At 39.0% G+C, this 18,410-nt stretch overlaps 1 protein-coding gene across 2 annotated transcripts; it reads left to right on the forward strand.

The window, feature by feature from the left end:
* Nucleotides 1–3,629: 3,629 nt before the first annotated feature.
* Nucleotides 3,630–6,581, forward strand: LOC129722864 (uncharacterized). 2 transcript variants are annotated; one of them, XR_008727667.1, is made up of 3 exons: nt 3,630–4,999; nt 5,136–5,293; nt 5,354–5,402. XR_008727667.1 is itself a non-coding variant. In XM_055676670.1 (3 exons), the coding sequence occupies exons 2-3, from the start codon at nt 5,406–5,408 to the stop codon at nt 6,363–6,365; spliced, it is 900 nt and encodes a 299-aa protein (XP_055532645.1). In that variant the 5' UTR covers nt 5,141–5,293; nt 5,354–5,405; the 3' UTR covers nt 6,366–6,581. The 2 variants fall into 2 exon arrangements, 1 of the variants encoding a protein (XP_055532645.1); XM_055676670.1 differs by lacking the exon at nt 3,630–4,999 and adding an exon at nt 5,923–6,581 and having other exon boundaries at nt 5,141–5,293; nt 5,354–5,862.
* The last annotated feature ends 11,829 nt before the right edge of the window (nt 6,582–18,410 follow it).

The raw sequence follows: 18,410 nt of genomic DNA on the forward strand, positions 1-18,410 counted from the left end.
TAGTTTTTGAAAATAGAACCAGTTCCTGTCGCTTCCACCTCGCCGGGAAGACACAGTCATCCAAGCATTATTGCATGACTGCCAGGAACAGTCCGGGGCCACTGAACCTTAGCCTTGCTGTTGTTAATCCTAGAAACGTCGGACGTGAGGCTAGATGACCGTAGACCAAGGAATAGGCTCATGGCGTGGAAAGAGTCCCTCGATGATACACTACAAATTCCCCCGCCCACGTCCAGCCCAGAGCGAAAAAAGAGCGGCTTTGACAACCCTTTCTCACTGTCACTGTCAGCCACAGCTGCACCTTCTTGGGGAACTTGGTGTGTGAAATAAACTTCACCTCGAGCACACGTGGGGTAAGTAAAATAAAAGTGCCCTGCCAGTCGTTGCCATCCAGGCTGGAATAGGGCTCGTCGTCCATCACCGCTGCCACATCACGATTCTCCGGAAAAATCCACTTGACCACCTTATTCAGCCGCTGCGTTGCACCGACCTCCCGGCCCGCTTGGCAGTGATATAGCCATTTTTCTCTCGGTCTTTCTCTCCAGCATCCTTTGGAGCTTTTTTACGCTTAGGGTCGACGAATTTGTGGGTCTCTGCATCGAATAGTTCTCCATTAGCATTGAGTTTGCGAAAAAAATGGACTTTTTCAGATGGTGATGGAAAAAAAACTAAGGCAGATAATTGAGTTGGATAAATTTCCCATCAATGGTAATGGTAATGGTAATTTGCAAAAAAAAATCTACACCCTTGCGAGCGACCTTCCGGCAGTTAACTAGAACATTCGCCATAGCGGACAAAGACATGCGTGTAGGCATGTTTTTAGGCTCTTTCTTCTTTTTTTTGAATCCCTCCTCCGTTTTCGCGATAAAATGGTTGGAATAGATCTTGCGCTTCAAGTTTGCCCAGATATTCTCGATGGGACGCAGCTGGGGGACGTTGGGTGGATTCACCGACTTCGGTACCACATCGATATTCAGCCGCTCCATCTCCTCCAACGATCGCTTCGAGTCCAAATCTGGCAGGCCACCGTGTCTTCGCCCTTATGGTATGTCGGTGCTCACTTCCTTCGTTGGGGAGGTGAAATAGGAAGTGCCCTGCTAATCGTTGCCATCCAGGGTGAGATAGGTCTCGTCGTCCATCACCACTGCGAAGTCGCGAATCGCCGGGAAAATCGAATTGACCGTCTTTTTCAACCGCTGTCGCTGCGTCATTGCCTGCAGCTCAGTGGACGGGACCCAGTGGACGGGACTGCCGCTTCCTGACATGTATGTCCATGTTCTCCAGATACTTTTTCACTGTTTTACCGCATGCACCAACCTCCCGGCCAAGTGCACGCAGCGATTTAGCCACTTTTCCCTCGGTCTTCCTCTTCAGCATCCTTTGAAGCTTCTTGTCGCTCAGGGTCGTTGGCCGTCCGGAACCGGGCTTTCTTTCGATGCTCTGATCGTTGTCCAATAGTGTCAAGATGTTGTGCCGCACGATGTCCGTTTTTGACGCGGCGGGGTACCCTTCTTTGAGTGCGCACACTTCTGAACAGAGTAGCTTCACTTTTTTCGCCATCACAGTTAGAATTTGACTGATAGAGCTGTCATTTTTTTTTGATAACTCATGGGTTACTATGATTGATGATGCATGACTAGTTTTGTCAGTGCGATTAAAGGTAAACTCATGAAAAATCGGCAATTTTTGTCCATTTTTTTACCGCAAACGTTACAGCATGCACAACTGGAAGGCATTCCACGGATAAGCTACTCACGCTGTTAGAATCACGCAAAAATATTCAGAAATATCTAATATCAAACCAAACACCATGCATGTGAAGCCCAGCACGCGAAGCAGAAAATTTATTTATGATTACATGTAATATCAATAATTAAAATGTGACATGAAAAGCGAATTGCCTAGAAAATAGTATAAATTGGTCGGATCATGATACATTACCCTACGTATACATTGAATATACTTTTGCAGTCAAATTGGTTAAAATTTTTGCAATGATACTTTTATGCTGTCACTTTTAAGCTGGTTACCGGACCAGAATAACTTCCGAGTTTCAAAAGATGCAGATGGGAGTTCGGATGGAAGTTTTTTTGACAAAAAAGTTGAAAAAGTTAAGTAGTGTGACAATTATGCGGTTATTTACGCTATGTGACAAAACAACTTTTTTTACGACTTTTTTCAAACAAACATAAACGTATTTTTTCAGATGTAAAAAATACATACTATTTTAAGCATTTCCCAATAAAAAGCACAAAATCCATAAAATGTCGAATGTTACAATTATGCGATTATGGGCAGTACATTGATGCATGCCCGCTTCACGTGACGAAGGTTTCGCAGCGGAGTTGATGTTCGGACTTTGGACGAGTAGTTTGGAGTTTATTGCCGGATATGTGTACAGAGATTAGCAAAGTTTGATCGCAATGCACGACAAGATAATGGTTGCCGTATCCAGAGATCTGCGATTATGTATAAAAATACTGACAGTTCTGACTTGCCACAGGAAGTCTGGTTATCTGGTACACGGTTTCATAACATATCCCGCATTATCAGTAACCATGAACATGCCCAACAACTAGTTCGTGATATAGTCACGACTGTATGGATTATCGTTAAACCATATGGATTATCATCCTTTAATGGTTATTGATTATGTGGGATTTGCCAAGAGAAATTTGTCTGTAGCTGCGAAATGTGCTGGTATTTTAAACACTAGGGGTCTTCACATCGAGCTCGTATACGAATACCGAGCCGTAAACTGCGTATCTTCCATTACTCGTCAATAGAGGTGAGTATTTTTACGGCTGGGTATTTGTTTACGAGCACGACATGAATCCCCCTACTATATTTCGAACCTGAGTAATTATTGCGTCCTTTCTATTCGTACAAGTTTTGATCTAATCTCCCAAAATATATGGCGTGAAATGTGTAAGCCGATGCTACTACTGGTAAACATATTGTTATCGAAATGATTTTTGTCGGCTAATAATACAATAGACGAGGCACATTCGTTATCCAGGTTTCAATGCTGATCAAAAATTGAGCTAATTTCGGACAACATTGTATTATGTTATCATGTCGCTTCGAGAAAATTAAGTTTACCTACCCTATTGCATATGTGGCATATATATATATATATTCAAACTCTTTTGAATCGCAAAAAGAATCTCCGCATTTTGCTCAAGGCTATCTGCCTTTCGCAGTTATTACACTGGTCAGCACGAATAAATAGAAGGAATAATTTTCTGAAAGCTTGTACCTTACATAACTAGAGAATCAGTTGAGAGACAATATTTTTTTTAAAATAATTGATGATAACTAGAGAGTTATTGGATTTGCTTAAAAATTTCAAATAACTCAGGCTGAAGTATCCAGAACAGGTTTGACAACAGATAATTTGGCATTGCAGGCTGGTGTCATCAAATATTTACGCATGATAAAGCTGATTTATAGTGGCTGTTAATTGTATGACCACTGTTGTCTAGCTCTCGTGTGCTGGAGTGGATCAGATTAAATGATGTTTGTTTTTTGATTATCAGTCGTCTGTTCCAAAAAAAAGGTGTTTATTCTTAATTGGTGCTCCCCCTCGGAATGTGTGAAATATTTTGACTTCAATTAGCCGCTAGCCGCAGCAGAAATGGAGCTCTGGTCGATGATTATACTAATTATTTTTTCTTTCTCACATGTTTCGCAACAGCAGACGGAAATAGTTTCGGAATGCAACGGTGATGCTAGCTGGATAATATGCACCGACTGTCGTACATTAGTTGTCTGTCTTGGTTTCGGAATAGTTTTCGAAGTTTCCTGTGAAACTGACTTGCCACAGTATTGTGAAAATAGTATAGACGGCTATGGTGCATGTGTTGGTCATATACCTGAGGGCTGTGAACCTTTAACTACGGAACTAATAACAACATCATCACCAACATCCACTATTACTACCAGTTCAAGTACTAGTGCAAGTACCAGTGCAAGTACCAGTGTAAGTACCAGTGAAAGTGTTAGTGAAAGTACCAGTGCAATTACCACAGCAAGTGCCACTGCAAGTACTAGTGTAAGTGCTATTGCAAGTACCAGTGCAATAACCACAGCAAGTACCACTGCAAGTACCACTGCTAGTACCACTGCAAGTACCACTGCAAGTACCACTGCAAGTACCAGTGCAAGTACCGCTGCAAGTACCACAGCAAGTGCCACTACAACTATTACTAGCACTACTGCTAGTACAACTGCCAGTACTACAACTACTTCTACTACTATTGCCACTACAACAGCAGTTCCACCAGTAGTCGTCGCCAGCCTTCAGTGCACCGGGGTTGGATTCTACCCTGATCCATATGACTGTAATGCGTATCACTATTGCACAGGCAGCAGAGACCAATCGGAGCCACACCGTTGTCCTGCCGGTTACGCGTTTCACTACACTAGCGCTGCTTCCAACGAGTTTCCTTGCAAAGAGTTAACCCTGGACGCGGATTGTCTCACGGTGACATGTTCGGGGCGGTCAGTGTACGACGGTTACGATCCGGCCAAGCTGTTCTACGCCCATTGCCACACGAATATGAACACCGGGCTGCTGGCCATTGCCATGTACCGTTGCACAGACGGGGCCGTTTTTAACGGGAACGGTTGCGTGTTTAAATGTATTGAGGAGGGACTATTTGCGAACACGGTTCAACCGTCGACGTACTATCAGTGCTCATATATGTACGGAGAAGATACGTTGTGGCTTCGGCTGTTGTACTGTCCACGCAATTTGCTGTTTGACAGCACTTTGAAGAAATGTGCCTAAAAGTTAGTGCCATCGAAGGGAACTTTTAAAACAAATATGATATTTTTCACCAGTGTTAATATTAGGATTGCGCAAATAAAATACGACATGTAAACAGCTCAAAGTCCTGTGTAGTATAAAAAGAATGACCAATCGATTGTTGTAAATTAATTAGTTTTAGATTACTAGCCTCCATAAAAATATTAGTGAAAAAAGGAGTCTTTTGTGGTACGTTGTATAATAAATTTTTCAACCTGTAGGGTTGACGTTGGTAATTTCATTTATAAAAATCAATCAAAACAAGGCGCCGGTAAACCCCCAATAACTGTAAACAATGACCACACATTTCTCATACCGTTTGCAGCTGATTGTTATCTTTTACTGGACATTCAATCTGATAGCAAATCACTTACACTGCTGCATTCAATGGTTGCAGTTCTTGTCCATTTGGCGAACTCACGTGAGCTGAACATGCGAAATTTCTTCGAAATAGCAAAAGCTTTTACCAAGCGGAAGTGTTCGGTTGTTGTTCACCTTGATTTGCGACTCCATTATCTAACACAAGCTCTTTAAATGATTCAGGTCATGTTGGGCCAATCGACAGTACATCTCATACCCTTCATCAGTAACGACGATGAGCAACCAACGAATCGCACACGTTTTGGCAACTTTGCTTCTCCTTTTCCACAATTCCACTAGTCAATTTCAACAAACGGTACAGCCACCTTCCACACTAGAGCCAACCACCACGGTAGAGGTAACATCGTCGGTACAGGTGACTTCGTCTGACCAGGTGACTTCCACGACTCCGGTAACATCAACAGCAGAGTCTCCCACGGTGACGACAACAGAAAACAGTAATACATACGATCCGAATGTTTGCTCAACCGGTGGCAGTCGTGCAGTTTGTGTGGATTGCAAGAAAATATCCGTATGTCTGAATAATCGTGCACTACCGGCGAAGAATTGTCCCGTAGCAACTCCGTACTGCGTTGATTCTGAACTCGGCGGCTACTGTTCCGATTCTCCTGATCCGGGACGTACTCAGTGTCAGGAAAAGTTCCAATGTACCGCGGAAGGCTATTTTCCTGGTGAGCTGATTGAAAAGAAGAATGTTTTCTGATTGATTCATGTGTGCTTTATTTTGACAGATCCCTTCAATTGTCATTATTTCGTTCTTTGCGACTCGAACTTGAAAGGATACCGACACGACTGTATGCCAGGATATATTTACAGCGTGAAAACCAACGATTGCCGGAGGCAGATTTTCCCCTCCGATTGCGAAACACTGGACTGCTCGAAGTCGAATGGCGTTTGGGGATACTACGGTAGAAGCAAGCAGTTCTACGGCTATTGCTACGAATCTAGTAGTGGTAGCAACGAGGTCGCAATGTTCAAGTGCGGTGATGGTTCCGAATTTGATGGTTTCCAGTGTCAGTTTAGGTGTAGGAGCGAAGGAAGATTTGCCGATTCCGTGAACAGAAATCGTTACTTTGAGTGCTACTATGTTGGTTTCAAGCTGACGGCTCGGGTGAAAACGTGTCCCGCAGGAATGGAGTTCGATGATGGCAGGAGGTTTTGTGTTGCCAAATAACCAGCGGTAGGAGTAAAAAAGGTAATAGAGTGATTATGTGAAGATTTTAATACTGCTCAATTTGTAAGTGACTAAATCAAATTTATTTTGAATTGCTGAATTCAGCTGTAAAAAAGAATATCAAGAAAAACGAAAAAAAGCTTTGTGTTCTCTTTCCCTTTTAGTGTCATTTATTAATGGTTGAAAATTAAAGTGATTTTTGTTAATTGTTTCAAATTCCAATATTGCATTACATAAGCTCCCATCGTATTCTAAAAACCAAGTTCTCCTGCTTCAAAAATTTGGATACGTGCGAAAGATGGTGCGAAACCACATCATTATTGTGCAAAATTTGCGTAATAAGGCCTGAATAGCGATTGAGTCCTGGTTGTACCGCTATTTTCTTCAAGTTCATAATAATATTTTTCTTTTGATATTTTGTTCGGCAAAAGCTTCGTGAGCAATCGTAGTGTTAGTAGTAGTAGTAGTAGTAGTAGTAGTAGTAATATTATCGAAACTGTTCTTAGTAATTCCTCACTAAACCTTACTAGGGCTGGAATACCTGGTCTCGCCACTCCTAACATAAGGACAAAGACACGTACGACCCCTCTTTCCAGTTAGCATACGACCAAATTTTCTACCGAGGATTGACCGTTCTCCGCTAAGGTTACTTGTATTGCATCTCATGGAAGTCAAACCTCATAGAAGACCACAATAGACCCATGCCTCCCCAGCTGGTCTTGAGGTACGATGCTGGCCTAACAATCCAGTCGTCGTAGGTTCGAGTCTTGACTCGGGAGAGACTGTTAGTGTCAGTGGGATCGTAGTGCTAGCCCCGCAATTGTCCTGTACACTTAACGGTTGGCTGCGAAGTCTGTGTGTAGTAAACAGAAGGTCAAGTTCAAAATCGGAATGTAGCACCAAGGCTTTGCTTTTTAATAAACCCATGCATTCGTAGTCTAATTAGTAAAAATGGCAATTTTCGAAAATCTATCAAAAACTGCTTTATTAAATTTGATTTTTTACATTGCGTTTAGCTATTTGTATAATTCTTGTGTAATTTCACTCATATGCGAAATTCGTACAAAAATACGTATGAAACATTCCATATGAAGTGTACATGTCAATTGGACACGACCATCACAGGTTTTGCTCAAAGTTGGGAAGATCATTCATATAGTGTCACTTTGGAAAAATCCTAATTTTGGTGTCGATTGGAATACCCCCGCTCTGTGGGACAAAAAAAGTGGAAGAGGTTGTTTATAAGAAACGACCGCAAGTTAATGACGACAGCCTGTCTTATGTCTTATGTTTCGTATATTATTTTTGCTTTAATGGAATGGAATGGGATAACTGGAAAAATAGGTGTGACTAAATTATTTCCAGTTATACCATTCTACAACGTTCGAAAAAAGAATACATCTCATTCATTCTGGCTCAGAGCGATCATTTGAGAAGCTCCATCTTTATTTTTAGTTTTAAAGTTTTTCCTCAGTTTCGTAGCACGGATGTACAAAAATGATTTTTTGTGGACATTCTGTCGAGCCGGACCGATAGTACTCTCATGAAGGCAACAAAATAACATGTATTGTGTCGTGTAGCGCAGCTTGGAAGGAAAAAAATGTTTCCTTCCCCGTGTCGCATGGAAGCAGATTGTTGCGTTTTTGATACTGCCGACGGTAGACATTAGTATGAAGGTTGAAATTCTGCTGTGTTGTCAAGCAATAACCGTCTTCTTCAAGACGTTACATCCTTGTTAATGAAGTGTTATGAATTTTCTAAAACGGATTCAGCACCGTGAGCATAACTTGCTAAACTTTTCTGTTTGAAATCGGATTTGTTTCGCATATACCGCTTGTGATGCACAGTATCAATGAATCGTAATATACATCACACTGTCGCGCAATTGCAGCAGCATTAAACTGCATTCAAAGTTGCAGTTTAGTAATAACCATTCATTATGCTCTTCCAAATACATTTAGTAGCCTTGGAAAAGGCTGGTTGCTGCAGTTGCAACTTTCATTCAATTATCGCATAAATGCTTCATGGTCCAGATAGCGCGCGATATCCGCTCTGACATAGATTTTTCGCACGTTGTGGAATGGCAAAACGAAAATAAAAAGTCTGGCAAAAATCTGTCACCCATTTTTGGCCAGAATGCCTGGCAGAATTGAAAGTGATGACCTTTTTTTTGCTCTCGCCGGGTGTAGGTAGGTAAAGGCCAGGCACGGCCCATCTCGCAGTAATGACCTTTTTGCGAGACGACGCGGATGAAATCTAGCAAATATCTGGCTCATTTACAAATATCTGGCAGATTCTGAGGTTTATCTGTTTGTTTGGCGCGCAAACTGAAATCTGGAAAAATCCAGATTTATCTGGCATACTGGTAACGTTGCTCGTATAGTGCATTCTTTAGAATAGTTATCACCACTACATTGCCACTAATCAAAACAACGCAACCAGTTTTGTTGAAACTAACATCACACAGTAAATTGGCTTCAAATTCGGGGATATATATTGTAACCTGTGCAGTTGCAATTTCAGCGTCGAGTGGAAAATTTACCTAATTTTGGGTATTGCTGCGAGAGAGTGTATGAGTAAAAATGGTGCTGAATTCGCTCTCGGTGGGTTTGTTTTAGGCGGCAACAGAGGCAGCCATCGCGGGAATCATTCAGTTTAGCCTCAATTGGGTTGTTTAGCTATTTACGGATTTCTGATTTTTATATATCAGCTAAAAGAGAGTAATTTTCTGAGCAAAACGGGATTTTTTCATTTTTTATATCATCGTCCTTCGATTTTTAAATGAAGATTAAAAAATAACTCTAAATCGCTACAATGACAGTTCGTCCATATACCAACTGTCATTGTAGCGATTTCGAGCAGATTTAGAGCAGTTTTAATTCGTGATTTAAAAATCGAAGAACAACGATAGAAATTTTTTGAAAATCACGTTCTGCTTAGAAAATGAAGCTCTTTTAGATGATATAAAAAACTGATATAGCTAAACAACCCAATTAAGGTAAACACCAGACATGTCGCGTTTTGTTTTCGGTTTTGTGCGCGTTTTAACTATTTATTTCTTCGCAGTTCGTGTCTCGCAAAAAGCGAAGGTTGTGCCGCTTTGTGTAAGTCCAATGAAGGTTGTCCCGTTGGCCCGTTGTTGCTGCTTGCCGGATTGGTAAGCAGTGTTCGCTACCCCGGCTAATCAACAAGGAGCGGAAAACACCACCCGCCGAAGACCGTTGAATAGGAGTTGACGACTACTGCAGGAGCAGCCGGCAAGCAGTCCGAAACGTCTTCATTCGGATATAAGAGCTCAATGTGGGGCACGAACCTACGACCCTGAGATTAAGAGTCTCATGCACTACCGACTGAGATAGCCGGGCAAATATAAGTGTGTACAGGGTGACCCCCTGTTACAATATGGCTCACGCTCACTTCCTTTACCGTGTCATTGTCAAATCGTCACAGAAGCTTGCACGTACTTCGTACGTTCCTCTTCGACCGGGCATTTCCGAGTAACTCCAGCTTTCTTTGGTGATTCCGTTGTCCCATCTCTATAAAAAAATTCCGGTTGGCAAAGATAAGCCTCGGAGCACCAGAAACCTCTATCCACTCTGGTGCAAAATTGGTCACCGTGAACGCGAAAGTTCCAATATCCGGGGTCGTCACTTTGATATGTGCGGGCTAATGTTGCCTTGAATCTTACCGCACTTCGCCGTTGCAGGCCTTCTTTTTGTGGCCAATCTTATTATAATCGTGGCAAACAATCGTACTACTTCTCTTCATTTGCTTTAAGCACATAAGTCGCGACAAACCTTCACACTTAGCTTTCAAAACCTCATCGATCAGCTTCTGTTTGACGAGCTCTAGAGTAACTTTGTGTTCCTTGCGACAATCTAATGCGGTAGTTTGGATGCTGAACGACTTCTGTAGATTTCTCAGCAGGCTTGGTATGCTCCTCAATATGTGAGAAGAATAGAGTGAATATTCACCGTTTACTTCTTGTCCAACATGAGAGCTGCATGTAGTAACTTTTTACACTACACTTTTCTTTCTGTTTTGTGCGGTGTTTCTGCTGCTCGCAGAAAATACACACTTGCTATTTACACCACAGCTTAGCGAAACAGGAGCAGTGAATCACTCTATTGTGAATACACAGAAATACGCCGCGCTGTGCAGGGCCGGCGTTTCATGTGGGTAGTAGGGTAACGGGGGTATTTTGCCCAGCTTTGGAAAGTGTTCGCACAGTTCATTAAAAACAAACACAATTTTTCAACATAAAACCCACTCTATTATACCATTGTTAAAAGCTAAGTGTCTATTCTAACATACACCGTTCAACAATGCAATATATTGAAAAATAGCCTAGAAATATGAAAATTTCTACGAAGTACTAAAAACATATTTTGGTCCACCAAATTTTTACTTTGCCCCACCTGTATGTCTACAGACGCGACGCGAAAATTGAGGAGGGATTGATAAATAAAACTAAGAAAGAACTCAAAAACATGCCTACACGCATGTTTTCGTCCACCATGGCGAACATTCCGGTAAACTTTCGGAAAACCACTCGCAAGGACGTGGATTTTTTTAAAACCTATTTTCTCTTAAACAGTCATTCAGGTGTCGTAATATACTTTCCTACCTAGATTCTCCTATCATTTGATACTTACCGTAAAACGGGGTATCTTTGATTAGCGGGGTAACATTGATCAGTTTTACCTTTCTCATGAATAGTTAAAATAAAACTTCTCTGTGATTACTTTTGCTAAATTTAAGTATAACATCTTAGTCTTGTGTCATTCGAGGTCTGAACAATATTGCATTGGTTGAAATTTTTTATTGTTTTGATGACCAAATTTTAAAATTAATTTGACCGTTATGTTTCTTACTCTCAGTAAGTGCCAAAAAAAGTACTTTATACTAGTCGAATATTGAACATTTCGTATTCATTGACATGTTTTCCAAATCCGTTATTTATTTTTCTCAATCAACTAGAAAAATTTTTTGTCTAATTTATTATATTTACAGTTAGTTAATTTATATTTGTTAAGAAAGTCCAATTTTATGCTCTAGCCAAGACATCATCCTGTCCTACGCCAGGATGTTGTCTTGGCTAGAGCATAGAACGTAAGAGGCTAGAGCTGGCCTATTGATACTTCCGTTATTGGAAGGGCCTTGCATATATGATCAACATACGTTTTCTGAACACAAACATTTTACAACGATTGCTGACTTACAAAATACTCCTGGCACATTTCGCGACCAACATTTACGTTTTTCATCATCGGAAGTAAAAATTACATATGGCATAAAAAGGCCGAAAAAAATAACATTAAAAAAACATTTCAAAAACCATAAAAATTGCTGTAATTGTACATAGCTATACCATAATTTAACTATGTTTTCCATTGTAGATACATCAGTTTTACATTAAATATCATTGTCCAGAAGAATAAAACACATCGTTTTTGCCAATTTTACCATGAAAAAGGGGGGTCGTTATGTATATTAACAGCATTTTTTCAGGCATTTTTCCCATACATTTAGAAGTCACTGACAATGTTTTTGATGGTAAAATTATTGTGGGTGATAGATTCAACAACAAAAACCGTTGTTAAAACATGGTAAAAACAACAATCGTTTACAAGCTTACAGTAAAAATACCGTGTTTTTATTATGACCATAAAAAGTATGCTAGTACTGGTTCTAAAAATATGAAACCTGTAATTTCAGTTGTACAATATATAAATACTCACGAAAAAGTGAAAAAAAGATCAATGTTACCTCGTTTTACGGTACTTAACCCTTTCCGACCAGGCCCGTATAATTGCGTAGGTAGAAGGTGACTTGAACAAAACCTTTTCTCTCGGTTTTTGAACGTCCTATTCATTGTTTTATTGCTCACAACGCTAGTGTCAACATCGCAGCTGCTACGAAAAATAAAAAACCCGAAGCAAGCAAGTGTTTTTTATATAGGAATTGCTTCGATTTAGGTTTTGTTATCCGTCATTTTTTACCTACACAATTGTGTGGGCTCGGTCGGAAAGGGTTAAGAGACATAAAGTAAAAGCACTGCAGTTATTGAGCGTATTGTCCTCTTGTGTGAGAAAGGTCACACAAAATTATCTCCCACCGGAGGAATATTTCAGACCCCCAGCGGTGTTTTTACGAGCTTCTCAGATACGATTCGCTGCTGAGCTCTTGAAACAAGTGCGTCGTATCCACTAGTGTGAGAGCAGTGGTTTTCGCAGTGAAAGGTAATCTCCTACACGGTAGTCCTCCAAATAGGGCATGACAAAATCATTCCCAATTGAAAATCGTCTGGCGATAACGACACTGCAAAGATGCCAGATTTTATTTAAATGTTTACAACTGATCGAAAGCCCAAAAATATGCTTGAAATCTGAAAACTTCTATCCGTCTTACAAAAAAAAATGCGCTTACGTAGTCGAAAGTCTCCAAATATCTGCACAAATTTTAAGAAAGTCTGCCCGAATATAAGAAGACTCTGACACAAATCTGCACAAACTGCAAAAAAGCTTCAACTATCTGCGAATCAATAAACATCTGCATACGGACTTTAAAAATCTTTATTTTGCAGACAAATCTGCACATCTGGTGACACTGTTAACCTTCGTTTTCAATTGAAAATCACTTGTTTCTTTTTCTCGCTTTGAGAGTCACATGAAAACTACTAGAATATTCTTGCTTTCAAGTTGACAGCTGAAGGGCTTGACCTTAGACACCATTATGAATTGTAGAATGGCAAATCTGGTTTCTGGAAAACAGCCAAAAATGGCCGAGTATCTCTGAATCTAGAATGATACACAGCAACTGAAACCGACCACAGACCCCATTTTAGATTCTAGGTTGGCGACTTCCGGTTCCTGGGAAACAGCCGAAAATGATCGAATAACACCCAATATGGGTGTCAGAATGACGCTCAGAAGCCAGAAATTATCATAAATGCCTTTTTGAAATCCAAGATGGCGACTTCCGGTTTGTGAGTATCTCTGGAACCAGAATGATGCAATGAGCCTAAAATTGTCCTCAGGCACCATTTTGAATTTCTAAATGGCAACTTCTAGGAAACAGTCGAAAATGACCGAATCAACTACTCAATATGGATATTTCCGTAATCGAGAAGATGCATAGAAACCCAACATTGACCCTGGACACCATTTTGAATTTTAAGACGACCACTTTAAGTTTCTGGAAAACAACCAAAATAACTAAATACCTCCCAATATGGGTATTTCCGGTGTCAGATTGATGCCAGAAAATCTGCTGAAAATGATCGAATACCACCCAATATGAATATATTCAGACTTAAGGCGATGTACAGAAGCCAACAGTCGAGGATGTTGTCATTTTGATAAAACCAATCATATCAAACGATTTGTATTTGATGTTGATCATATCCTATGGCCGATATAGTTTTAAATAGTCTTTGAATTCTTCTTTCCATAGCTTTTGAGCCACATATCAAATTGTTATGAGGTTTGTTATTTGTAAGTTTGAGAGATGACTCTTTCGTATGACACTAGTTATGTACAAGTAAGTTATGTAATCTTTGAGATAATAGACTTTCGTTGTTTTATTACCAATTTAATACATAACGGTTGCTTAAGTTCGATTATAATCAAATGAAATGGGAACGTATAGGGCAGCCAAACTTTGAAACCACGTGTTAAATCATAATTCATCACTTGACCCTTAATTAGCCCGCTCATCTGATAATAATATTGATCAAACTGGTTGTGTAGTTTCTGAGATAATGAAGTTTCGTGATTTTCACATTTCGGTACATCACAGACGAAGTTACAGTCCGATTACAGAAAAATTCAATAGGGTGTTATGAGGCAGCTAGACTTAATAATTGACACTAATTTTGTGGAAATCGGGTCAGCCATCTCTGAGAAAAGTGAGTGAGTCCAAGTAGTCTTCGGAATATGTTCCTTTTCATAGCTGGATTCCACATTTTTAAACATAACAGGCAAAGTAAGAGTCCGGTTGCAAAACAAATCAATAGGGTCTTATGGGGCAACTAGATCTTCCATTTGACACTGATTCTATTAAAATCGGTTCAGCCATCTCTGAGAAACATGAGTGAGATTAAACAGTCTTCAGAACACGTTTCTTTTCATAACTTTTGAACCATTTGCTCAATCTTTATAAAATTCAAAAGTTAAGGACAGGGCTGCGAAATTTTGAAATCAAGATATGAAATTGATAGATAAATTATTTCAGTGTAATAATTCATTTACTCACTGACCACCACCCGCAATTAAAGGTAGCTATGAATATTCGATAACCATTTCATTGTATTGCATAATTTGTTTTGATTTACATTCTTATTACTGTCAACACACTTGGATCTAGTGAGTTCTCAACTATCAATTGACAGCCACTCTAAGTGAAATAGAAAAATTCATATCTCTCGGCAGTGACGTGATATTTTCAACCTAGAAATTTTTCCATCGTTTTTCTTAGTCAAAACGTTTATAAAAGTAAGTTTAACACATGATACTAGAAACATCTACATTATTGAAAGTTCAATTCCAATGTATGGTCCAGAAAATATTATGGCTTCGGGTAGTTTTATTCGGAAGGGAACCAAACGCTCATTCATTGTTATAGCTTCATCATATATTTTACGCGACGGCACAAAGGCTACGGCCGCAAACGCAAACGGCCTCTTCAAAGAATATGTACCACCAGTCAAAAAGCCACGCATAATTGCAAAACGCCCGATTGCGATAGACCAGCAGCTGTTGGTTAGTTGCTCAGTGAAATTGATTTCCTTTCACAAACTACCTTTGTCCTGTTTCGAATGGGAAGGGTTCAAGGAACTACTTGAGCCGATACTGTCTGCCGTCGGATGCTCTTTGAACCGTGATAATATAAAAAATCATCTTGTTACCTTTGTTATACTAAACAAAGGTTATAAAATCGGTCGAAAAAACGCAAAATAGATCCATGATCCGGAGGGTCGAACCGTATATACCATTCGACTCAGCTCGACGAACTGAGCAATGTCTGTTCGTGTGTATGTGTGTGTGTGTATGTATGTTGTCTGTATGTATGTGCCGCAAAATACTAACGCACCTTTCTTACAGAACGCAATATCCGATTTTAATGATCTTATGCGCAAACGAAAGCTACTGTGCTCCCCCAGAATGCTACCGAGTGAATTTTTGATTAGTGGCTTAGATTTTAAAATATTGATCAAAGAGCATTTTTATATAAGAAATTTAACTTTAAAGGCAAAATTAATGGCACGGAGAGCCATGTGTTGTATACCAATTTACTCAGATCGACGAATTGAACAATTTATGTATGTTTGTGTATGTGTGCCTGTACGTATGTATCTGTAAATATGTTGTTTATATGTGTAGTATATCAAAATCGACCCAAAAAAGAAAAATAACAAAAAAAACTCTCTCTTCAGAACGCTTATTCCGATTTTGATGTTCGCATGCTCAAATGAAAGCCCCAGAGATCTTTGAAAATCATACTGAGTGCGATCTTCAATTGGTTGCTTGAACTGTAGAGTTTTGACCAAAGTATATTTTAGGCATGGGATATTTTACTTTCTGGATAATTTTATAATATCTCTCACTGCTCTTTCCTCATCTCTATCCCTCTTTTTTCGTATCGCTATTTGTTTCTCAAAGGAAATCAACAATCATGGACAACTTTTCATAATCTTTACACTCTTTGTAGTGCGTCTTAACTGGTGTAAATAAATTACCCTTAAGCTTTTTCTTGGAAATTTGAACCAGATTTTAGAAGAACTTGCAATGCTTACTTAGCTCCTTTTCTTCCGAAGCTCCCGTTCTCACTTCTTATAAAATATATACTAATTGTACGTTGAACCAAGATTTGCGAAGAGTAAGAAACAGTTACTGCTTCCGGAAGCCGAGCATTGTAGCAAAATCTGATCCCACAGTTTGCACATGTAACACAATTAGCGATGCAGATATTTTGAAAAGCTTTACCAAAGATGTATAGACTAGGGTGGTTTACCGGTAAAACAAAAACCGGTAAAACCGATATTTTTTTCAATACCGAAATACCGGTATTGGAGAGGCGAAAAAACCGGTATTTTCGGTATTTTTCTTAAAATTGAAAAAAAACTTGTCACAATTTTCATAAATTATTGTAGGGCTAATGAATGCTACCAACTTAGGTAGGTGGTAAAAATCACATGACGGTGTATATAATAAATACATTTACACAAAAGCAACATTGAACATAAATTTATTTACTAAGTAAAACAGCTAATCTCTATACACACTCATACTTACAGGGGCAACTAGTGAGTTTCGAACCTACTAGTCAACTACAAATTCTGAAAATCATAGTTTGAGGCAGCAATCACAATCATGGTCGCGAAAAAACGCAAGTCATTATTCGTTTTGTGCTATTTCAAGGTAAAACTTAAAAAATAAGATAAAAATATAAATTTGGATTAGGAATATAATTTTTGTTTGGCATCTCCGTGTGCATTGCACAGGTTGAACCTAGTTATGGACCAGTTGCTCCTGATACAAAGTGTTTACAGGATGAAATAATCAATCAATGAAGAATTTCATCCTAAAAATAAATGTCCCTTGAAAAATTACATTCAAATAGCTATAGCATGGTCAAAGCTTCGTCGCCCATACTGCAGTGGATTTTATTAACCATATTTCTAGCTAAGAAAAATGTTTTGTCAGGTTCAACTGAATTTGGACGAACTGTTCAAATAGACAGATCCGAATAGAGAAGTATTTACCTTCGGTTCCTTTGGATTCTTGTCTGATCATCATTTTATTTTCTTCTTCATTCATTTACTCTTCTCAACAGTTTCAGTTTTTCTAAGAATTTTGAGGTTGTTCACTAACTTAAAACTATGTTTGGCGATGTGAAAGAAAATTGAAATAAAAATCTGCATGTTTTTTTTTTGTTCCTATGAGTTTCGAAATTATGTTCTTCGTAATCATATCACACGATTCATTCATTGAAATGTATCTGGATCGTATACCACAAGAGATCAAAACACTGGTCGCAGTGCACATAGGAGTATTTCAGTCAAAAAGCTGGCCAAAATACGAAAAAAAATAATTTAAGTGTTCCTCGTGCTATTGATCCTTTTTGCATTCTCTGATACTTACTACATTGTATGCAGCCCATCTTGAAATTTTCTTAATTGTTTACAAACGACAGTAACTATCATAACCTTGGTATTAGTTAGAGCCCATGAATAAGTCACAAAATGTTCTACGAAAAATATAAACTTCTACTCATGTTATTATAACTTTGAAGTGATTCTTGAGCGTCAACGGAGTCGCTTTAGTTCAAATAAAATCTACAGTTTCGAAATATGACAAAATTGGTATTGCTTAACCCTTAAATGCGCAAGACGTTAAAAAATCATCTAAAAACATAAAATCTTTGTTTAATAGGTTAACTGCTCTAAAACTAACCAATATGCATGAAAAAATTGAAAGATTTACTTTTTAATGTGCAAAAAATATTACCATGTTGTTTTCAAACAACACTGTGACTTTATCGCAGAACAAAGTCGAAACAATTACTTTTGTTAACAGTAACTTCAAAATTGACCTTTTGTTAGTATAATTACTGATAATTCAGACATTTCCACTAACCATTAACCTTATTTTAAAATTTATTTACAAAGACAGTCAGTACCAGTCGGGAATCTCGCCATATTTTTTTTCGTTTACGAGATTTTGACAGCAAAAATAAAAACAAAACATTCAAATACAGTACTTCCAGCTGTTGAGTTTTCTTCGTTAGAGTCAAGAGAGCTGGTCTAATGAATTATATTTCTAAAAAATACTAAAATACGTATATTTTAAAACGTTTTTAGTAGTGCTGTTTTAAAGCAACATTGCGCATTTAAGGGTTAATCATGAAATTGTAAAGTTGGTCGGAAGCTTCACATTCATGTCGGCCAAGGAAAGGATTGATTGCAGTGATCGAAGCAAGGGACGCAAAACGCAAATGCTAAGAGAAAATGTACCATTGGATGAGTTGAGTTACGCAGTTAAC

Source organism: Wyeomyia smithii, chromosome 2 (assembly GCF_029784165.1).
Source record: "Wyeomyia smithii strain HCP4-BCI-WySm-NY-G18 chromosome 2, ASM2978416v1, whole genome shotgun sequence".
In the NCBI taxonomy this organism is placed as follows: domain Eukaryota; kingdom Metazoa; phylum Arthropoda; class Insecta; order Diptera; family Culicidae; genus Wyeomyia; species Wyeomyia smithii.